We start from the raw sequence: 24,529 nt of genomic DNA on the forward strand, positions 1-24,529 counted from the left end.
CATGCCAACAAAATCAAGTCTAAAATCATAATCAAGAACACATTTTATGAATAATAATATTTTTTTTTTTAAATAAACTACATAACTAGTCTTCTAAACGTGTACCAATATCTAGGGCATAGATAGGGTCACTCTACATTTATTATTATTTAACAATTGGTGATGGAAGAGCCTTCCATAATTAAGAGCGATTGATTGCTGACACTTTTGGGGGCTGTTTTAAAAAGTACCAACCAGTAAAAATTGATTACGGCTAAAATACTCTTTTTGTTCAGGAAAATAATGTAAGTTAACACTTAGAGAAGGCATTTAAAGGGAAAAGTTAGTAACTGAAAGAAGCCTTTATAAAATTACCAATTTTCATCGTTTGATATTGAAGTTTTTACCTTCGTTAATACACTAATCATAAATAAGAACTTGAACGAAAACAACTGGTAGAACCTCCAATAATGTTATTTATAAACCGTTCCTTAAATATATAATTGTAGCCTAAAAACTTTTAAAACAATGGTTAAAACCAAGAAGGTGTATTTTAAATGTTATCTTACCTCTGTTTAAAAATAGTTATCTAATTTAAGCAAATATATGTGTTTAAGGAATATGATAATTTTTACGTTTAAATTGTTGCTTTTTGCTAAAAGAGTGTACTCGACGGCCATGCAAATAAAAAGGGTAAAAAAATAAATGTTGATAAATAAGCTAGTTGAGAGGTTAAGAGGTTGGAAACTCGTTAAAATATCAATTTATTTTTAGAAAGAACTGTCAGGTATATATTTGAATACCTAGCGGTCGCATTGATTTTGGTTTGTATAGATTGTTGGAACTCGGGTAACTGTTTGAGCGAGTGCGAGATGGCCTCGTTGCTGCTGGCGTGCCCCCTGTGCGCGCAGCCGGGCTTCCAGTCGCTGGACGCCCTGAGGGACGGCCTGGTCAGCGCCGCCTCGCGACACGTGGTCTGCCCCGTGTGCGGGGACGCGCTGCCCGGCCTGGACAAGTTCACGCTGCACCTGTTCAGCCACGCGCGGCGGGCCGACGGCGCCACGCAGACCGACGAGTCGCTCCACGGCTTCGCGCGCCTCGATGCTCCGCGCGTCGCCCCGTTCCCGCCGGCGCGTGACCGCAGCTGTCTCGGCGAGAACTTGTTCTCGGAACGAGTTCCACGTAGAGGTGATGGGGAACTGGAAATGGACAGAAACGTCGTCGATGGAAAGGAAGAGGTTGACGAGAACTACCGGATTCCCTCGGGCGTGGCAGATGCCCGGTTGCATGTGCGCCAAGACGGCAGCAGCGCTCCTGAACTCGTCGCCGGGCCGGTTGGCACCGCGGCGAGGTTCGTGGCCGACCCAGAAGGTGCCCTGCTCGAGGACTCGAAGCCCGCGGGCAGGCGAGAGGAGCAGTTGTGTCGGTGCGGCGTGTGTGGCTTCTGCTTCTCGGAGCCGCAGATACTGGCGATGCACCAGCAGCTGGTGCACCCGAGACGTCCGGACGGGGACGCCTCCGAGAACCAGCCCGATGACAAGCGACAGCACGCGTGTCACTTGTGCTCCAAGTCCTTCAAGATGCGTGGCAGTCTCATGGTCCACTTGCGAGTCGCTCATAGCGGAAGCAGCATGGGTGAGACACCACCCACCGCCCCTTGTGATCACAACCCCTTGTTTTATCTGTTCGGAGGGAATTGTTTAAAGGAACTTTTACAACCAACATTTTTTAAAAATTTATTTTTCAGTACTGCTTTTATTGTCTTATTATTGCGCTAAACTTTGTTTTTCAAGTTCTTCTGGATTCTTACCTGTACTTGGTAGTCGGGCTCGGGATAGCAATGATCACCAAATAAATTGTGGAGTAATAACCATTAAAATTATTATTTACAGCAATTTTAATAATTTCCCACCAATATTTACTTTTTTTTTTAATCTTGTAGATACACAACACAATTTTCCTTGACATCGAAGCCCTTTAGAATTACCAAAATTTCCAGAATTAAGTGGGGGTAAAAAAAAACTCTTTTTTGAGATTTCATATTTTGTTCTGATTTTATTATGATTTTATTATTTTTTTTTAATGACCAAAAGGTGCCTTTCTTTTATATTCGTTATTAATACCTAGTTAGCCATGTAGCCTATTGGATAAAGCTGCACTACAAAATGCAGACAGTTAACTTTAATGGAGAACAAAATATGTCACTGCATGAATTCTTTAAAATATTGTATTAAATATCCAATATTACACATTCTCACAGTAACGGCTTTGAAAACTCATTATAAAATACTACATTACCCAGCAAACCAATTTTAATTCATCTCTTTGCTGGGGAAAATAAAAAAAATCATTATCTTTGAAAGATTCGTTCAATGGGAGTGGATGACTTGATATAAGCTTTTGGGCATACGCCATTGCTAAACACATGTATGTCTGTAGAAGAAAACTACAAAAACCGAAAGACAAACGCACAAAATAAGCAAAAAAAATCATTGTTAATAGTAGTTAGAAAAAAAATATTTCTGTTGGTGAATTTGTGAAGAAACGATAAATTTGTACTGTATAAATGCATTTGAGGTTTACAAACGGTAAAGTTCCCGTTATCAGGTCCTTAAAGCCTTCCTGTGTCTCGTGAATGCTGTGTGATTGCTGACGAAGGTTTGTTCACATCCTTGACAGGGAAGGGGCAGCCCCACAAAACTGAGCCAGCGTCGTCGACTGAAGAGAAGAGGTTTGCGTGTCCCTCTTGCTCGAAGACGTTCAAGAAGGTGAGTGCGTGCTGTGCTTCGTGCATCGTGCGTTGAGCACAAGTTCCGTTCAGAAACAACACGACTAAAGACATGAGTCTATCGTGAGGACTGTCAAATCATTTTGGCATTGTGAATCTGAAATACTTCGTTTCTTAGAAGCAAAGCCTATACAGCATTGAAAATAAACCACATTTTTATTACCTAATTTTTTTTTTGTTGGTCCTATAGTTGTAGACTAACAGTATATTTTATTTATTGTCCCAAATTGAGCAATATGTGTTTTGAATTCCTTTTTTTGAAAATGTGTGTAGATATTTATAGCATCAAATAAAAATATTAATAGACGATAACTTATTTACATGCCATGTGCGTCTTTAGTAACAAATGTAATTTTTTTTTAAACCACAAACATGGTTACATCGCCAAATTTTCTTGAAAATATTTCTACCTTGATTCTGTATTGTACAATAATACACTATTCTTTTTTTTTTTTTTTAAATACATTAGGAATCTACATCTTAATTTTTATACACATGTAATTCACATAACTTGCAAGGTAAAACTAAATAGTGTTGTGCATTAAAGTCATAAATTAAAAAGTATGATGACCTGCCTAATTAGTTAACCCCAACGTGAAGCGTAACGAGTGAGAGTTGAGTTGTTGGCGATCATTGAAAGAGAGGTTGAGAGCATGCACAAAGCTCTCCAGGATTAAAAACACTAACGTAACACAAGTAAAGACTGAATATGTCATTTACAGCAACTTAGCTGCACAAGATTACAGAGAGATTATTTCAGAAGGACTCTTGTAATCCTTACTGAGCTACAATAATGTATTTCCTCCCCTTTACATACCAACATGCCTCATACGCAGCAGCAGCAGGAATTGTGTTTCCGAGTAGTCTATAATTAATGCCGGTTTGTACTCGTGGTACTGTAAGCATGTCTTTCATACAAACTTGACATGTGTGTTTCATTGAACTAATAACAATTTCTATGTATAAACATTGGAGTTCTAAAATTCTAATATTCCCTGAAATTTTAGTGTGACAATCAATTTTCTTTTAAAATTCAACTTTAAAGAAACCTTAATCTATAAAAAAAATGATGTAATGATTGAGCTGGACCTGCTCCGTCACTGAATCCTGACCTCCACCTTGGTGAGAGGATGGAGTGTTTGTCAGCATGTGTTACACAAAGCAACGGTGCAGTGAATGTTGCCTCAGAGTTGTGCCTGCAAGCATGGTGCAGTTCTACCTTCTGGAAATATTTGGAAAGTGTGTGAAGCCTGAACCAGTTTGTGAAATGTAGTTTATTTGGAAAGTAGCGAAGGTACAGCCAGGGGAATCGTGGTTGAATGGCTGAGCACGAAGGGGCTGTCCAGAGCTCTGGTGGATGACTCGTACCGAGGACCAACTAAGAGCTGACACTTGAGAGTCGCTGCAGCACGCGTGTTGTAGAAGTTAACTGCCCGTTATCTACTGCCACCCCAGTTGAAATGCAGCTAGGGTTACCAGCAGTCCTGAATAGTTCAGGAATACTGTATTTACCCGCATATGGATCGCAGATTTTATGCCGTTGTTTTGTTTGATAAAATGTACTGCGATCCATATGCGAAAATTTCCATTTTGGGTAAAAAAGAAAAAAAAATCTACATGCACTGTTGTAGTTGACTATGTGCTTAAATAACTAATCTGTGTTGTTGGTTTTTAATAAATATGTTACAAGTAAGTGGCAGTGCGTGTAAAGCATCATGAATGGCCGGTGCTGGTAAGTGACTAAGTGACGAGGTTGCTGCTGCGCTGACCTCGGCGAGAGGCAGAATATAAACATAAACCAGCGGGAGAGTGCCTGTGGCCATGCAGCAGTGTTTAATGGTTATCCCTCCGTCGCTGTAAATGTCCGTGAACTGGCACCGTACACAATCATATTTATATATATCTCGACAGGTTTTTGTGTTCGTCTGTGCTGTCATTGTTGTGTTGTCCAGGGTCTTGTTGCAACTGTCTCATTGTGAGCCCATTGCAAGAATCATTCAAAGAACTGGATGTGACAGTCGACGTCAATGGGTATTGTCACAATGTAGTTAACTAACCATCCAGCTTGATAGCATTAATCGTTAATTAGCAAACAAATAATTTTCTATTATTTTCAACATTTAAAACAATTTTGCTTGATAAATTTAGTTGGTTTAAAAGTAATGATGCTCTCTTGTTGTCTCTTACGTTCCACTAAGAGTGAGCCGACATGGCTGTTGGAGTGAGTGAAAGCTGAAGGGGAGAAGGGGAGGTGTATAGGGACAATGAGGACTGAAGGTGGGCCGTGTGTCTAGGAACACCAGCTGGGGCAGCACCTGAAGACTCACGAGGGCAAGCAGTGGGAGTGCGACATCTGCTGCAAGCTCTTCACCACCAAGTACTTCCTCAAGAAGCACAAGCGTCTCCACACAGGTTCGTCCCTGCCGCGTTCTGATACTCTCACGCTCCTTTTCAAATATCACTGCTGGATTGATCCTGATACTCTCACGCTCCTTTTCAAATATCACTGCTGGATTGCTCCTGATACTCTCACGCTCCTTTTCAAATATCACTGCTGGATTGCTCCTGATACTCTCACGCTCCTTTTCAAATATCACTGCTGGATTGCTCCTGATACTCTCACGCTCCTTTTCAAATATCACTGCTGGATTGCTCCTGATACTCTCACGCTCCTTTTCAAATATCTCTGCTGGATTGCTCCTGATACTCTCACGCTCCTTTTCAAATATCTCTGCTGGATTGCTCCTGATTCTCTCACGCTCCTTTTCAAATATCACTGCTGGATTGGATTAGGTGAAGGTAAAGTACAGAGCAATCTGTTTTGTACTGCAAAATTTCCAATACACCACATTGTCACATTATTGGTGGTATCTGGGGTTGTTATTCACCATGGCGGACACACTGAAGGGGGAACACGTCGTGTGACGCAGGGGAAATGCCGTACGCTTGCGGCGTGTGTGGCAAGACCTTCACCTTCCAGCAGTCCTACCACAAGCACCTGCTGTACCACAGCGACGACAAGCCCCACGTGTGCTCGCACTGCGAGCGTGCCTTCAAGGAGCTGTCCACGTTGCACAACCACCAGCGCATCCACACCGGGGAGAAGCCCTTCGCCTGCGAGACCTGTGGTGCGACCCTAGCCTCCCCCGACCCTCTGCTTCACACGCCGCCCCCCGTCCCTGTTCAGGCCGACGACCTCGAAACTAGGAGACACTTTTGATGTGACAATGTCTAATAAATCGATGAACGCCGGCTGCACGCACAAAAAAGTTTTCCATTACGCTCATTGTCCCGTTGCGTTGTGTCCCGTTACACACATTGTTCCGTTACGCTGTGTCCCGTTACACACTTTGTTCCATTACGCTGTGTCCCGTTACGCTCATTGTACGCTTGCGCCGCATCTATCTCTCTTCCACTCGACTGTTTATAAAGTGAAGTGAAAAGTTAATGTGGTTTTCATTGCTTATTACAACAACAATTTCTGCAATAAAGGTTAATTATTCTTGCATTTTACAAAATCTGATTACTTAGTATAATTTCAAGTATTTATTATTTCATTATTAAAATTAAAATGATTCAATTTTATTCATAAAAGTATGAAATCATTTCATCAATGTTTTCTTCAGATGTTGTCACGTTAAACTATCGTCCGTAAACCGACTTTACAGACAAACAATTTTCTTAACAACAGTTTTATCAGTAACAACTTTTAAAAATTGAATTAATTTAGATCTATTGATTACGTTACCGACAGAACGTTGCAACCCTTTCGTTTGTAATCTTGTTTCAAAATAATTCAGTACACATAATCGAGAAAACTGAAGTTTGAACTCAATTGCATCATGATAAGTTAATTTTTTTAAAGTTTTTAACAAGTTCTCAATTCTGTTTTCTTGCTTGGTTGGCTTTAATAATATTGCACTTGACCTAAAAACATAATAAAATATAACCTTTTATAGATATTTTACTGTCTATTAATTTTCTTAATCCCTTGAAAAACTTCTGGTCAGCTTTACTAATATTTTTTTTTATTCACTGTACAGTATTTATTTTCTAATTACAAATGTTAAACATAGGTAATTATTTTGCATTAAATGCTCACAGTGCATGTGTGTATAATTGTGACTCCATTTTTTTCCCTTTGAGGTTGCGATTATAGTCCGACACTTGTTTTTGAGATTGCTGAAATCAGCAAAAAAAATAAGCACTATATTCAGACCAATACGGTTCATACATTTGAGCAAACTTACGCAATGTACGTATTTATATTATAGCTTTATGGAGTTATATTATATTCAAGTTCATAGATGACAATAATTTGAGCATACTGAAAGTTTTCCTGAATAGAAGGTTATTTCTAACTAAATGTCATTTTCAGATTATATTTACTTAACTTTTAAGGTTTTATTGTGTTTAGTTTGATATGGTGTTCAGATATGTTGCTGAAAAATAAATATTTATAAGGCTATCATTTGGTTACATATTACCAACGAATTCACTTTTTGTTGTAACGTGCTGCTGTGCTCAATATGAAAGTTCGTCTAAAGAACAAATCTAGATTGGCCGTGGAAGCGCTAGGCAGAAACAGTACTAAACACATTACCCATAGGGGCACAGTGCACGCACAACAAATTTAAAATTAACCTCCCTGACAGTAGGAAAGGTTACGTGGATTGTGGTTTCAAGTAGCAGCAAATGAAAACACTCCTATGGTTTGGTTTCATTAGAGGCTTTTACTGTTGATTAGTAGTTTAGTATCTTTTCATTGCCGGATTCTTACATTTGAAAATATCTTACGGCATTACAGCCATTACAAACAAAACTGGTAACAATGTCAGATTCTTATTTTTGATACATTACATTGAGTACACTAACGAATAAAATTAAAAAAAAGGGGGGGGGCGGGGGAACATCATTTCATGCTATACTAAGTTCAACTGTTTAGGAACATTGAGCTCGCAGGCTCAAAAAACAAATATATGTGTTTAAAATACAATATTTTATAATAATAAGGAAAACGTCCTAAAACTGGCGGAGTTATAAAGCTGTTCTTCACTTCTTTTTGAGGGGTGCCGAAAGATGGAGGGAGACTCCGTTATAGAGGCTCACGAGTTACATGTTGAGGTGCAAAATGTGGCGCCGGAACTGGGCCACCATCTTGAACTGGTCTGGGGTCCTTGAAGCACTCTGGAATTCTTGAGTACTCTGGGATTCTGGAACCCTCTGGGATTCTGGAACCCTGCCTATAACCAATAATCCACCTGGATTAGCTTGGTTAGCAGGCAGTTTATGCTGGGCGAAGTTAAGCCCCAAAAAAGGTAACCTAACAGGTTTGTGTGGGACGAAGTGCAGCTTACCTTAGCTGGCAGGGTGAAGTAGATAGTGGCTGTCCCTGGGGGTGATCCGGGGACGCGCGTCGCGGGAGCTCGCGGTAGCCATAGAAGGAATAATTATGCCGAAAACAAAAAAAAACTAAAGTTAAACTTAACTATTTGGGCAGCTACGAAGAAAAACTAAAAAAATCTAGGCGACATGGCCTGGCTCAGAAAGCAACTACATTATTGCCGAAAGCGGATCACGATAGCTGCTGGTCGTTACTGCGACCTGTTGCGAAGATGCGCGCTGGACGAGAGCTGCCCTCATAATCCCTGAAATGGCGCCGGGACGCTAACTTAAAATTAAGTCCGGTCGTCTGTTCCTCTGGAGGAGGGGATCGGGAAACCCGAAGTGCTCCGAAGGGCTCCGAAAAAAAAAAAGGGGGCTCCGGCGACCTATCGACTGAGTGTGAGGTCGACTGTTTCTCCTGGTGGGGGTAGGGTGGTCAGTAGTACACTCTCGCTCTCAGCTGGTTCGTCCTTTCGCCGCTAGATGGCGTGGGCATGCAGATCGGAGTCTCGCAGAGACCATCGCGGCACTTGGTGGCCGCCATTTTGCACGAGGGGGGGATTTTGGCCTTGAGGTTGGTCACTGCCCCGGCTGGCCGATGACCGCTGTGGACCAGGACGGGGTGAGGGGTATGTCCGGTGAATGACCTGCCCTGGGAGACTTCGCCGGCCAGGCGTCGGGACGTGCGGCGGAGCTTGAAAAAAGGACACCAAAACGTGTTAGATACCGCAAACTTCAGCACACCTCCGAGAAGGGGTGGAGGTGACCATGGGAAGCTTAGGGTGGCTACTTTCGTCACGCGTAGCGCTAAACTCGTGACGAGACGCGACGGCCAGTGGATACCGTTGCTGATGATAGCCCTGTAGTCGGCTAGACCCAGCAAATTTGGTGGGAAACGGCGGTGAGAGCACTATACTGCTCAACAAGCTAACCTGCCAGTACACTCGACCGAACAAGTTTGGATGGGGGCGAAAGCAGCGGGCGAAGGAGGAAAATTGAAGTTATAAAAAAATTTAAAATTTTGTAAAACTAAGAAAATAAAAAAAAAATCGTGCCTAAAGTAGCACTGATTCGGCACATTGTAACACCGCTAAAAATAAACACTAAATTCTGTAGTTTTTTAATCATAGTGTTAATTTTTTCTTTTTTTTTTTCTTTTTAATCTAATAAAATGCTATATTATATTAAATTTGTTTAGTACTTCTATGTTTATAAATCACTTAGCCATATAAAATACTGTTTTTGCAGCTCTATGTTCTCCAAGTACCTACTTTTAACATAAATATCATCAAGAAATCTCAAATATTTAGACACAAATATTTCATTATAAGTATCATGCAATTTCTTATCACAGTAAAGGCAGTACTCCTTTTAGCTGCAGAAAAAAAAAATGTTTTTATTTTATTTAGTATTTTACTAGTGGTATTCATAAAATCCTGTTACAGCACTAGTTTCTGTTGTAAAAATTCTAGTAACATGCACACGTGTGAAGATTGTAGTGAGCACGCTTGCAGTTCTTTGGTGTAGTAGACACCTGAGGTAGTTTTAGTGTTGTTGTGTGTGTTGCGAAGTGTACGTCACTAACAGTCGGTCTCCTGTCGTTGGTTTGCAGATGACTGTGTGTGTGACTTGACCTCTAACCGTGTAGCGTGCGTCTGCTAACTCGTGTGTGCACTAACCACCAGAGCGAACTTCAGGGGAGCCCTCGTGTGATGTAAGTAAACTGACTAATAGGGATGTGCGAATCCTTGATTTTCAGTTCGGTTCGAATCCGATTCGAATCCCTGGCAATATTTGATATATGAATCAGATTCCGAATATTAAGCACAGTATAATTAAAAATAACTGATTATTTTAATGATAATGTGTGTTCTCTTTTTTCTAACTGTAACTACTGGCAATTATTTATTACACTGAGATTGAAATGTTTATAATTATGTAAACTTAATTAATAATAAACACATTAAAATATGAAAACAAAAACATATTCTATTCTCCAACTCAATCGTAATAAACTGCACGCCACAGGGAAATCTCAGTTTTATAATCGTTTCAGCAAACGAAACCATTTTTTCTCCAATAAATAGCCAATACTTTTTTTCTTGTAGGTATGTAATTGTTTTTAGTTTAAAGTTTGCTATACGATGAAATTCGTAATTATAGTTTAAGCTCTCGAAATCTCGAAATTCTTTTAATGTCACTGTGTTTATTATTTAATGTACATATCTTTCTTTGATACATCATATTATAAATACTTACGTAATAGTAGCCTAATTTTATTTTTCACTGCTAGTATTTTTGAGCCGTATTAAATTAATTTATAACTTTTGTTAATATTCGTAATACTGTTAGAATCCATGCACGTACAACGATTCCAGGTTCGGGTAATTGTGGATTCGAACCGTACCCGAAAATATCGGGTACTCGCACATCCCTAGTGACTAATCTTCGACCCTGCACTGATCGAAGTGCTCTACTGTATTCTGCACTTGCACTGCCAGCGTGTTCAGTTCGCTCAGGGATTATTGCTACTATTGGTTTCATTTTGATAGTGTTTCCTGTTTTCTACCAGGTGGCAGTTCACTTGTTCAAATTGGGTTTCTCCATTAAGCCAGGGTTAGAAAAAACCAAACAACCTGTTTTTTTTTGTTGTTGTTTTAAACCAGGTTTTTTTAGGGTTAAACCTGCTTTTTTATTACTTTAGTTATTTTGGTTATCATCATGTTCAAATGAAAGCCATACTACATCCCGTTTTTGCCACTCATGTTAAACCAGAACAGTTGTAACATCAAAGAACTGAAGTCCAGCAAATCTGCACATCTGACTGGGGCTTAACCACAGAAAGGGTATTTCCCCACAGGAGGAGGATTCTCCATAGAATGGGCGTTGCATTTAGAATAGCAGTACAAAAGTGTTGTAAATCTATATATATATAAAAATGAACCCCTATTTCTCCTGGTCATTCTATAATTTGAGAATGACTTTACCGATTCCGTTCATCTTTTTTTTTTTTTTTAATGATTTCTAATACTTCGTAAAAGGTTCTTACATCAAAAAAAATAAGAAAATTGCGCAGAAACTTAGAAAATTTAAGAAAACTTAACGACTACCTTTATTATAAACTTTTTTAATGTAACCTTAGCCTCAGCGTTATATACTCTTTGCTCTTTGGAAGGCGGTAAACAACTCATTCAGCACTCAAATTGCCGTTGAACATGCATGTTAATGAAACTCCAACTTGCAACCTTTCGAGGAATTCTGCGTTGGCCAAAGTGTTGCAGCAAAGCAGATTAATCGTTTGGGATGAATGCACGACGGCACACAAAAAATCTTTGGAGGCATTAAACCACACAATGAAAGATTTACGAAACAACCAAAACCAGTTTGGCGGAGCGATGATTCTATTGGCAGGTGATTTTCGACAAACATTGCCAGTAATGCCTCGATCAACGCCAGCCAACGAACTTAATGCATGTTTGAAGTCGTCCATTTTGTGGAAATACGTCAAGATACTAAAATTAAATATGAATATGCGAGTCATATTGCAAAATGACGAATCTGGTGAAATATTTTCCAAACAATTGCTCGATATTGGTAATGGCAAAATTACTGTTGACACATCGTCTGGATACAATACATTCCCTGCAAATTTTTGTCACTTTACTGAATCAAAGACCGAACTCATCGAGATGGTTTTCCCAAACATTGCTGAAAATTACAAAAATCATGTTTAGTTAAGTGAACGTGTTATATTGGCTGCAAAAACTGTTCATGTCAACGAAATGAATTTTCAAAATCAAAGTAAGATAGCTAGTGAATTAATGACATACAAATCGGTTGATTCCGTTACTAACCAAGATGATGTCAACTATCCAACGGAATTTTTAAATTCCCTGGAATTGCCCGGGTTACCACCTCATAATCTGCAACTAAAAATCGGATCGGTAATCATAATGTTACGAAACATAAACCAACCACATCTTTGTAATGGCACTCGACTTGCGGTGAAGAAATTAATGAACAACATTCATTGAAGTAACAATTTTAAAAGGGAAGTATAAAGGCAAAGACATTTTGATTCCATGCATCCCTATGATTCCGAATGACATGCCATTCGACTTTAAACGGTTACAATTTCCAGTGCGTCTTGCATTTGCAATGTCAATTAATAAATCGCAAGGGCAGTCGTTAAGTGTTTGTGGCATTATTCTTGAAAATCCATGTTTTTCACATGGCCAACTAACTGTATGTCGCCTGTTCCCGTGTCGGAAAACCATCAGCATTATTTATTTACGTGCCAGGAAATAAAACTAACAATATTGTGTATCAACAAGCATTACAATAAACAATATGTTTTAGAGATAATAAAAAATTACAAACATGTACAATATCAAAATATACAACAATAGAAATAATATTTATTAGTATAGTATTTCAGTTTGAATTGAATGACAGGACGTCTGTCGGGTCAGCTAGTAGGTTTATATATTTAAGTACTCACCTAGATATGAACAGATGAATTTACTGCAGCTTATGATGGGTGCAATATGGTGTAAAGTACTATTAGAAGATGTTTGTGAACTATAAAGAGTACAATGCAGATTTTCCAGGTGATTTAAAAGCTGTAATCATTTTTTCTGAAAATATCTTGACTTTGGTAGATAATATAAAATGTACAATATTTATTAGTCATTTGTCAGATTTAATCATATAGGTACCAAATTGCCATATTTTATTTCGCTAAAATTAACCATTTAAATTTTTTTGCGAGATTGGAAATTTCAATAGTGGGCAAGTATATGTTGTTCTTGTGGCGGTGGCGATGAAAGTGCCACTTGTTAGTCTCCACTTTGTTGCTAATGGTTTCAAAGGTCAGAGAGATATTGGGCTACTGAAAATAGTGTGATTACTCTGATTTTGCATTTGTTCTTCAAGTTTTTAATTTTTTTTTTTTTTTAATTTTTTATGTGTACGTAGATGATATATAATATATCACTTTTTAAATGGCCAAGTTATAAAAATGATTTTGAATTTACATTGAGTGTGACTGTAAATTTTTTTCCAGTCTGCGCCTGCCAAAATAAAGTCCTAACTAAAATAGTGTTGGTCCATGGACGTACGTAATGGAGCGAGCGTCAACATCAACCTGTTACGCAGCCCTGGTCGCAGCAGTTGACTTGCAGGGTGAACCTCGTTCCCCGCTCACACGGTTCCGAGGTGCGGGCAGACGCGAAGGAACGGGCGGTGTCGCGTGTTGTGGTTCTGGCAGCGGCCGTGTGTTCCCAGGCAAGTGTTTCCGGCAGCGAGTGTCGTACCTGGTGCATCGTCGCATCCACACCGGGGCGATGCCCTACAAGTGCTCCGCCTGCGATCGCAGCTTTCGCTACAAGGTGGGCTGGCCTCCCTCCCGTGCCCTGCTCTGTGTCTTCCGTCCTCGTCGTTCCTCACTGCCGGCCACGGAGTTGCTTGTCCTTGCTAACGATGACGTCCTCAGTGTGACTCGAAAACCCTATGGAAATAAAAACTAACCATCCTAGGTCATTTATCTTATGTTACCGTATTTGATTATGGTTTCCTTAGAGCAGAGACTTTAACTAATCATACAACTGTACCAATAGTTTGTTTTCTAGATTAAAAAATTTTTTGTCTAAGACTACATGTTGCTGATGCTGCAGTCTAGCAGTGTCCGATAACTTTAACGCCCTTAATGCATGAGCATGATGTGTATTAAAATTAATTCAAGTTGTTTGTCTGTTTACCTGGTGACAATTTTAGTTTATGTTTATGCTTTACTTAATTGTTGTTCAAGAATTTACATTTTTACAGTGTTCTGTAGTTAAATAACCTCTTTTTTTCATTCAGTCCAGTCCTTTTATATTTCTGGGTATCATCATGTAGTTAAGATGGAAATTTTATTCAGAAGGTCTTCTATAAATTAAAATAAATATAAATTTGAGTCAAGTTGAGCAGAGCCAAGTTCAGTTCGGATGCCGTCGAGTTTAGTACAGTCTCGATTATTTTATAGTCGAGTGAAGCTCAAGTAGTTACAGAAGGTTTTTTTTTTTTGGTGTGGAAGTGGAGTATTGAAATAACATGGATTATTCTTAAGTTAGTGACAAGATTTTAGAGTTTTATTTTTAGTTCAAATTCGTTTTTAAAACGGAGAGTTTCGTTGTCGTTTTTTTTTCTTATAAAAGCTGTTACTCCACCAAAAGTGTGGTAAAATTTATATGCTGCATTTTTACGATAAATTAATTTGTAATAAATTTGTCTAAACCTAATACATTCAGAACGATAAAAAATAAATTACCGAGCATTTGTCATTTAAAAGTGATTAAATAAGAGATGCACATTAAAACAAATTAAATTAATTTTCTGATCCATGCACTTTGGTACATTTTTTTTTCCTGGAAATAATGACATTCTTTGAATTTTAAACATTAAAAGATTACTTTTTTATATATTAAAATAAATTGTGGTTAAATGCTACTTAATTCCATGCTATAACTTGCATTTCGCTGCTAGATGGTGTATTAACTTGCATTTCAGTGTTAGCGTTGTTTTGATGTGCTTTTCGGTGTTATTTCGCTTTTATCGCAATTCTCCGTATAATCTTGCCCCTAGCTATACTACTAAGGGTTAAACAATAAAGAATACACATAGAAACTTACTAGTGAATGGGTAGTATATACTATGGTAAAATATTGCACATGGTTCATCAATGTTACTTAAGTGAGTTAAAGAAGGCCACTCAAGTTTTCCAAAGTGTAGGTTTGGCTGTGAACAAACTATGTAGATGTGGACAATTTTATTTAAATTTTTTTTCACGTGATAACGTCTTATAAATCGATGAACGCCAGGCTCCACGCACGAAAAAACCATGACTCATTGTCATCATGTTCCGCCCGAGCCGAGCGTGCAAGGAACCGGCCAACCACCGTGTGAGAAAATCTTCTATAATATCAAACAGGTTAAGCTGGGGCTTTCTAACTAATTGTTCGTGATTGTATTCAAACAAATTATTTAAATTAAATTTTGCAAAAAAACTGTAAATAATATTTGAAAATTAAAGAGTATGCAATTTATCATCAATGTTTTGTTATGACGTTATCGCGTAAAATGATCGTTCGTGAACCGACTTTACAGACAACCCCCCTTGTTTTACTGAGGAGCATGTTAGCACTAGGTGCTGCTTGTTGAGCAAGGAGTCATGACGGGGGCTCCGTCGTGCTGTGCCCAGGTGAGCCAGAGGACCCACAAGTGCACCTCCGCGACGCCGGGCGTGCTGGTGCGCCAGCCGGGGGCCCTGGTCGCCAGGCTGCAGCACCAGGCACCGCCCCAGGTAGCGTCCGCGCCAGTCGGCTGAGCTTCCCTCCCCTGCCGACCCCATCTCAGTGGCATCACACAACTTGATGTAGGCTTTTGGACATACGCCATTGCTATGCTCATGTATGTCTGTAGAAGAAAACTACAAAAAACACAAATGACAAAAAAAACAAATTAAGCAAAAAATTGCTGTTTTCAGGATATAAACACCACACAATACTCCACAACAGGAATTTTCTTCTACCGACATACATGAGCATAACTTGATGTAAGTTTTTGGACATACGCCATTGCTAAGAACTTTCTTAGTTCTTAGCAATGGCGTATGTCCAAAAACTTACATCAAGTCATGCACTCCCATTGCACAAATCTTTTAAAGATAACATACATGAGCATAGCAATGGCGTATGTCCAAAAGCCTGCATCGAGTCATGCACTCCCATTGCACAAATCTTTCAAAGATAGTAGCATCACACAACCTACCAGCGCACACACAGGCCCTTGTGCCAAACTTATCCCACAAGACATGCGCCCCGCCCGTTGATCCGAGTGTGGGGGTGCATCTTGATTTGCCATGCACTGAGCGAGTCATAGAGACCTGGGTTTCTGGCCTCGCACACACTAAATGCCCCGGTGGGCAGTGTGGTGGATCGGCGGCGGCAGCGCGGAGAGCACGAGATGTATGCGACCCTCCTCTGTCCCGGGGTGAGCTCCATCGTGGCCGCTGCGGTCCCTGTGGCATTTCACTTGGCAATGTGTCCGTCCCGGGTTCCACAGTTCCCGACAGTTTAACGGACACCACGAACAGGAAATGTAATTCTGCCGCCACAGGAATCTCTACAGTCAACTCTTTCACTGAGCACCGTTGTTGGGGGCACAACTCACCTCTGCGCGGGCAGACTGCACTCCGAGCCGCCGATGAACAGATACGAGCTGCACCTCCCGTCCTCCTTGTGAGACAATCTGGGATTTGTCAGCGTGCAGTGTCCCCTAGCACATTGTTAACACTTACCTTCGAAAAAAAAAATTATAAATGTCTACTTTCCATGAACTGCAGGTTTGCAACCCTACAGCACTTTAACTCGGCCAACACAAACTGAGAGATAAGGCACTCACCCATGATAAATGTAACTTGGTTACTTTCCTGCCGCATGTACTGAAACTTCTAAAAATTGTCCGTTAGAGGAGGAATGCGTTGCGTTGGAGGAGGAGGCTACTGCAACCTGATGCATCCAAATCTACCCAGTGCCGTATGTGTAAATAGCATTAAATTTTATAATGTCAGCTTTCATTTGTTTTTATTTTTACATAACATGTATTTCCTTTTCCCTCAAATGACGGTGACGTAACAATTGTGTGATTGATCGGGCTGTAAATTAAATATTCAATATTTAGAAAAAAAATTGTCACTAGACTGCTTACCTATTAGCTATTACTCGATGTTGATGTCACCGTGCTGTTCTAGCCATCTAGCGAGATGTGAAGCAACGATGCTTGCTTGTGGTCGGGCCAGTGTGAACTGGACCACTGGATGAGTCGTGTATTATCCAGACAAGCTGTGTCTTTGGTTAACATTTTTACCAGAACCGGGTCAAATGTTAAACCAAAACATCCTTAATTTTACAGTTTTTTGTGTTGTCCTACTTAGTACTAAATGCTTATTAAATTGATTTTGCTTCTGTGTCGTTTTCAACGTTTCACTTATTTTTTTCTTTGCTGGCTTGTTTTACACTCGTAAATGTAGGAACATAATTTTTTGTTTCAATCAATAATACTAAGTCTGGCTTACATGTTGCAAAGTCTGGTGTCCCTCTAGATGGTACACTATCCCAACTTCTTTGCAACATCTTTATTGATGATTTAATTAAAGCATTAATTTTTTCTGTTGGTCTTCTTTCTTGTTGATGACCTTAAAATATTTAAAAAAAAAACTCATAACAGGATTGTCACCTGCTTCGACTGGACATTTCTTAGGTTCTCCAATGGTGCAATCTTAATGCTTTTGACCTTAACAATGCAAAACCACCACTACAACTATCTCAAGAAAATATCATCCCATTGTATTTGAATACAACCTAGCTAATCAAGCCATTATAAAATCCTATTTTGTCAGAGACTTAGGTATCTTGCTTAGTTCAAAACTATTCTTTCACAATCATATTGAATCACTTAGATCTAATGCCAATAGATTGTTAGCTCTTGTTAAGTATATTACTCTTAATGCATCTAATTTAGATTCAATACTTAATCTTACTATAGCTTTGGTGAGATTCAATCTTGAATATGGTACAACAGTACTAAAACTGATAGTGATAAATTACTAAGCAAACTGATTAAAAAAAATTATAGACCTTAACACTCCCATCTAGGATCCTTACCTTTAAGAAGAGATGTGTTAGATGCTTTATTTATATATAACTGCTACAATAATAAAATTAATTGTAATTACGTACTTGACAATACAAGTATCATAGCAACCTTTACTATGCACACTAAGCAAAATTAATGATATCTTATACAGATCTCTTTCAAATTTCAACAAATATGATAATTATTTTCCTCTTATCAGACAATAAAATAAATGTAAAAAAATCTTACAATCTTAATTTTGTGATATATTTTTTGTTAAAAATGAAGAATCAAAAAATAATGTTATGATGTATATATTGTATTACTTAGTTGCTGAATTCATAAGTTTTCATGCTAAATCATTTGCTGTCTGTTATCTGTAGCTGTGATATATTTTTTTTGTAATATATATAAAATTACTTTTGATTATAATTATTTTATTTTTTGTTTTGTGTTAATATAGTTTTTAATTGTTTTATCTGTATGTGTGTGTTGTTTTAATTGTTTTGTTTTGTGTTTTTTTTTTACTTTTATATTTTGTGTTCCTTGTATCGTGCCTACCATCCAGGCCTTAAACTGTACGCAGTCGTGTAACAAATTTTAAATAAAGAAATAAATAAATAGCACTTTGCTCTGACATTGACATGTGTTATTTTGAACTTTAGACATGTATTTTGCAACGGTGTTGGGAGTCAGTTTGTGAAGTGTGTTGTTTGTCCAGGCGAGTGGCGAGACTGGCGGGGACCGTAGTTCCTCGGCGGAGACCCAGGACCAGGCCAGGGGCGCGGCAGCAGCCAGCACCGGCCCACCCAGGGAGCTCGGGTTCCCCAGCAGCCTCGGAGATGCTTGCAACGCGGGGGGGCTGCCACGTCTGGCCAACACCGAGGCGGCCGGGAGGAAAGCAATGCACTTGCCTGCAACCAGCACACGAGATGACTCCTCCCCCGCCGGCTGTCTTGTCGGTGATGAGCCCCGAGGTCCTCGCGGGGGAGGCTCGGAGAACACGGCTGCGGAACAGAACAGGCTGTTTGTGGAGACGTCTGACTTCTTCTCGATGGTGATGTCCCCGTGTCTTCTGTCGCCCTCGGAGCGGCTGAGGTACCTGTCCTTGTCGCCTCCCCCGGATACGCGCGCCACGGCAGGTGGCGGCGAGGCTCCGTGCCCCGGCGAGGTTGCCGGCGGGCCCGGTGCCTTGGAGACCATCAACGAGGAGTCGTTGAGGCTGTTGCTGTACGGCCCGTCGACCTCCTGACTTCGGTCGTGTGTTGAACGTCCAGCTCCGAGGAAACCAAGAAGACTTGGACGTTCTCCAGACATCAACTGTAGGCCCTTAGCTAACCTCGAGCAAAGATTTTTTTAAACTCAAAATTTCTAGTACTGATAAATGTAGTAATTGATCTTTTTTTTACACACTTATATTTTAAGCAGCCTAGTGCAGACTGAGTGAAGCACTGACACCTCACAGCGCTGGACGTGAGGCGTTGCTGGCTGTGATTTTTAGGAACCAGTAGGAGTTGCGGACGATTTGTGTGCAAAATTCATGAGAAAGTAATTCATCATGTTTTCAAACAGTAAAGCTTTTCCAATAAAAATTGTTGTAATATTTAATTTTCAGAAGTGTCATAACCAACAAATTCGAAAAGAACGTTCGTTTTAGATAAAAATTTGTTTAAAATTCTAAATTGTTTTGAATTTAGGTAAAAAAAAATTTGTAAGGATTGTTATCATCATGTGCTTTTAAAACTTTAAACAGTATGGGTTAGTTATAAGTAGGTATGAAGTGTTTAAGTTGTTGATAAAAATGTATGTCAAATAAATAATAAAATATTCATTGAAAATTGTGTAAGTTTTAATATGTATATTACTATATTTGAGGGTTGTAAGTAATGCATGGATCCCACGACAGCCGTGGCACATTGAAAGACATGCAGTTGTCGCAGGTCCAGAAATGACTGGAACAATTTTGGTTTTGTGTTCCATTGAACAGTTTTCTTGAATCTGAAACCCAGGATTCGCTATCTCTAATTTTATCCCAAATTTCTTGCATTATACTAAAATAGTATTAGTAATCTTTTAAGTGCATTAAGTTTAAACAAGAAAACAATTTTATGAAAATATACCAGTGTAATTTATATAAAATGCATGTCACATGATGTATAGCATTATTTTTATCTGCACTCAATTCTTTATAGAAAAGAAAGTAATATGCTGCAGTGTGAATAAACTGATGGGTAAAAGTGATATGTTGCTGCTAATATGATTGAATATTTGATGAGTTCATGTTGTGTCTAGCTATTTTATGTACAAAATCAAACCAAAGAAACGGTTTGCCCTCATAACGTGCTAGTTTTGGCTGTGACGGAGTCTGGGACTCTCCCGTCGCGGGCCGGTCGTGGACTAGCAGACACGCTGCCTGAGACTCCGGAAGCACTCCCACATGGTTGGAGTAGCCGTAGAGAGGACTAGCTTCAGCTGCCTGCTGTGACATGCCTGGGGGGACCACCCGTCTGGGAAACAGGGAATACTTGAACGGGTCTTTTGACGTGACAACGTCTAATAAATCGATGAACGCCGGCTGCACGCACGAAAAAGTGTCCCGTTACGCACATTGTCCCGTTACGCTGTGTACCGTTACGTTCATTGTACGCTTGCGCCACATCTATCTCTCTTCCACTCGATTGGAACAACCATCGATTTGACTTTTTCGAGGCACATTAAACTTGAAACACTCCCATTCGTTTCCTACTTTTCCTATCATTGTCCTATCCTTAACAGAATAACACAGATTGGAAGAAGTTAAATAGCAAACATGTATAAAAGTTATAGTTAAAATAATCTGTTCGTTAAAGTAATAAACATATTTGAATTAATGAGTGCAAATAAAAGTAAATTTATCAATTAAATTGTAGATTTCATTTCACTCCTTCTTTGCATCCATACAAAATGGTGATCATTCAATAAAAATGATTCAATTTTATTCATAAAAGTATGCAATCATTTCATCAATGTTTTGTTATGACGTTGTCACGTTAAACTATCGTCCGTAATTCGACTTTACAGACAACCAATTTTTTTTTTGCTTGATATCGTTGCTTGAGAAACAACACCACCTGTGTGACAAAATGCAAGGAGATCTTGATACTGTAACTGTGTGCGTCATGCTGGATCAGAGTGATAGCCGGTGTTAGAGAAACGACCATAGCAGTGCATTCTGTTGGATTTTCGGCAAATTCACTTCACGAGAAGATGATAAATGCTTATGTTTCCGCGGAGAAACAAAAAACTTATTTTTAAAAGAAATCTCACGTAGACGGTGTTGTTTCAAAAACAATGCTGGCATAAACTTGCTATATTATTTGTTTCAATGAAAAATTTAGCGCACTAAGCTTTATTTATTCTGAACATTCAGTGAGATAGATGACTTTGATAAACCTTAAAAAAAATCTGGAATTTTACCCCGCCATGAGAGTGGCCACCTTAAGTTTAATTTTTTGTTGTTGCCTCATTCCAGTTTATAGTCGCACATTAAATATAAATAGTTGGTGACTGTTCACTTAAATTCGTATGGAAATAACATCTGAAAAGATGTGCTTACACACTTAAATACTTGCACACTTGTATATTTGCACACTTGCATACTTGCAAAATAGCAGAATTTAGCACTCACATATTTGCATATACTTTTTTTTTTATCTACGACCTCAACCAAAGAGGATTATGTTTCGTACTCTTAATAAGCAAGAAGTTTCACTTCTGTTGCACATTTTTTTCTCTAGTGTTTTATATTTATTTTTTATTTGTCTTTACTGCTGTGAAGTTAATGTGCTACACCGTTTTTTACATTTAACCAAATGAAAAGATTCTTTGCAATTACATTACATATTTAAAAATAAAAAACAATAAAACATACAGTAATAAAAAAAACTTTATGTTCAAGTAGGTAAGATGATAGAAAACAAAGTTGAATGCTAATTAAGTGTTCAAGTACAATAATAAATAAATAAATTAATAAAAATAAAAGCTGAATAAAAAACTTATTTACATATAACGTTTATTAAGACATACACCTGCTATGTAATCAAAGGTTAAAAGTCATTTGTTGCCAATCAAAGAAAAATAAATAAATGGCATTACCTTTATGGTACAAGTCACTCAAATTCATGCCCAATTCATGCAGTATGTAAGTCGCAGAGTTATCATGCTGAGTAGGTATTCCAGAGATGCGTCTAGAGCCGGTCTTAAAGGTAGCTAGGCTATTAGAGTGCCTTACCACCTGGTACAGTTTGATCCACAGACTGCTACTCATGACTTCAAAAGATCCTGACAAACATTTGGCTGAATGTACAGGGACTGCTTGCATAGAGATGCTTGTGGATCTTGTCTTGTGGCTTTAGTAGGTAACTGTGCAAGTAATTTAATTTGGCAGATATATAGCTAGGTATGTGATCCCAGCTGTGAGGCATCATAGTTTACAAGTAAGCAATTTTTTCCATAATGGTATCTTCATTGAGAAGTTAGAAGCTTTCATGGCTGCTGGTATGGAATTTTCTTTGTACAATTGTAATAGTTTTCGTGGTATAGAATACAAGCTCGGGCAAGTTTTGTTGGATGCTTTTAATGGAGCATGTTCAAAACCTCCCATCTTAGGCCCATTATACAATAACATGGCAGGAAGGATGCATCACATTAATGGGTATGGATCTCAAAGAACAGAGTATATACAATGTGTGTAATGACCGGTATGGATTAGCTCAGTAATTTCCCAGCTGTTCTGTTTATGTTACACCTAGCTTTTAATAGAAGTCAAGTATTTGGAAGGAGTGGTAGTCGGTTGTTTTAATAATTAAAAATTGTTTGAAGTAGGTACAAGAATATCTAGCGTAGGTACTAGCATTAATTCGAAGTTTATTTTTAATATATATATATATATATGTGTGTGTATATATATATATATATATATATATATATATATATATATATATATGTGTGTGTGTGTGTGTGTGTGTGTATGTATATATATATGTGTGTTGGTGTGTAAATCCCGGCAGTTTTGTTTGTTCTTTTTTAATTAATTTTTTTTTTCAAATAAAGTTTTGTAACCATGAAATGTAGTTAACAAAGGTTGCAATTTGTTTCGTTTCTGTGCATTGTGGAAGCAGTCCGTAGTCCGTTTGCTGTTTTTGATTCTGCGTCTTTGTGAAACAGGCCTTAGCTTACGGACTTCCTTCGGAGTTCGAACTCGTGCCTTTGCTGTTTATCCTTGGCCTTCGCCACGTATCATTTGCCTAGCGGAAAATATCGATATTTGTTCTAAAAATCGATTCTTCTTATCACATCTCGTTATCAAAGTATGTTTAAATTAGTGAGATAATTTTTTTATGATGTTCAGAACTTTATACTGTTGAATACAAAGCTCAATATTATTAAGTATGCTTAAATTCAAATTCAATTTTGTTTATAGTTAATAAAACAGATGTATCGATGTTTTAGATCGATAGTGACGATAAGCATGCTGTTAAGTTTGTGTACAGATATATAGATAATAACAGCTGGGTGCTACTGTTGATGTTTTATGGGAACTCGTTCGTAAAATACGTGAATAGGCAGCTGTTATGCAATATGAAATTTGAGTTCGATAATGTTTTTTCCTGAATTTACGTGCGCTTTAATATAATAGGAAACAAAAAAATAATAATGGAACGATATTTGAAGTATGGCTCCATTACATGTAGCTTGTGATCAGTGTAAAGTTTGAAGTTGGATAGCAAAAATCGTAAATTATGTTGCTGGAGTGATGATTTTTTTCAACTAGTTAGATTTTTTTAATTTCGGAGGGGCATTATAATTAGAATTTTGGATTACGAAAAGAGGTAGGTGTTTATTTGTATGTTTAGTTGTAATTTTTGTAAACTTCAAATTGTGGTCGGTCGGATCTTAGTATAATAGCAATGGTGGTGGATTCTTTTGTTTGTAGCAAGTTTAATTTTGCTTTAAGGTTGCGTAGTGAGCTTGTGAGGGTGGAAAAGTGGAATCTAGGGAATGTTTTTGAGGAACTGTGAAGCGATGTTACCTGTGGATTGAATTCAATTATTCTTCTGCATGCATACTTTTCAATCGATTGGTAGTTGGCAAGTCGCAATCTAGCGTGCACGAAAATAGATTTTGTTTTCCGTCATTTGATTATTCACTTGAAGATTATGTGTTGTGCGGTTCTAGGAGAGCTGATTATTCACTTTGGAAGAAAAATTATCGTGGATCCGTATTAGTTGTGGTTTACAATCGTGGGTTTATAGAAATAAGCCCAAACTAAGGTAAAGTATGCCTATTTCGGTTGCGTTTTTATATATATTTATTTTAACACCACACGTAATGAATATGTAACTTTTCGTGTGTGTTTGTCTGTACTTAAAAATGTTGGGGATTATTGTGCTTTTGAAATGAATCGAAATAGAAGTAATGCGGACGTTTTTCTCCAATGCTCGCTGGAGTTAATGCAGTATTTCGGCACAGTCGTGTAAATTGATACTTTCTGTGGAAGTAAACCTATTATTGTGGGTTTGCGGTATAAATTAGCTCGTGTTGATTTTAAATAGTTCACTGATACCTACCCTTGAAGAATAGAAGAATATATATATTTTTAATCTCAATGTGGACTCTGAAATCTGTGTTTCGGCAGCAACACATAAAATCATATTTAAAATT

At 38.5% G+C, this 24,529-nt stretch overlaps 2 protein-coding genes across 5 annotated transcripts in view; both read left to right on the top strand.

Annotated features, from left to right (window-relative positions):
* The first annotated feature begins 681 nt into the window (after positions 1-681).
* LOC134532153 (zinc finger protein 184-like) lies at positions 682-19,665 on the top strand. Its single transcript, XM_063368513.1, has 7 exons — positions 682-1,614; positions 2,659-2,747; positions 5,062-5,179; positions 5,698-5,895; positions 13,439-13,542; positions 15,393-15,494; positions 18,549-19,665. Exons 1-7 carry the CDS (start codon positions 852-854, stop codon positions 19,077-19,079), a joined length of 1,905 nt encoding a protein of 634 aa, XP_063224583.1. The 5' UTR covers positions 682-851; the 3' UTR covers positions 19,080-19,665.
* A 3,678-nt stretch (positions 19,666-23,343) lies between these two features.
* The window catches only part of LOC134532154 (E3 ubiquitin-protein ligase TRIP12), a 61,655-nt gene continuing 60,469 nt past the window's right edge, over positions 23,344-24,529 (top strand). For 3 of the 4 annotated variants that reach the window (XM_063368515.1, XM_063368517.1, XM_063368518.1), the window contains exon 1: positions 23,344-23,697. The gene's annotated coding sequence lies outside the window, so the exon portion shown is untranslated. Of the gene's footprint in view, positions 23,698-23,749; positions 24,139-24,529 lie in introns of those variants that run through there. The other variant, XM_063368516.1, reaches the window with a different exon arrangement.

The sequence above is a fragment of the Bacillus rossius genome, chromosome 5, assembly GCF_032445375.1.
Source record: "Bacillus rossius redtenbacheri isolate Brsri chromosome 5, Brsri_v3, whole genome shotgun sequence".
NCBI lineage: Eukaryota > Metazoa > Arthropoda > Insecta > Phasmatodea > Bacillidae > Bacillus > Bacillus rossius.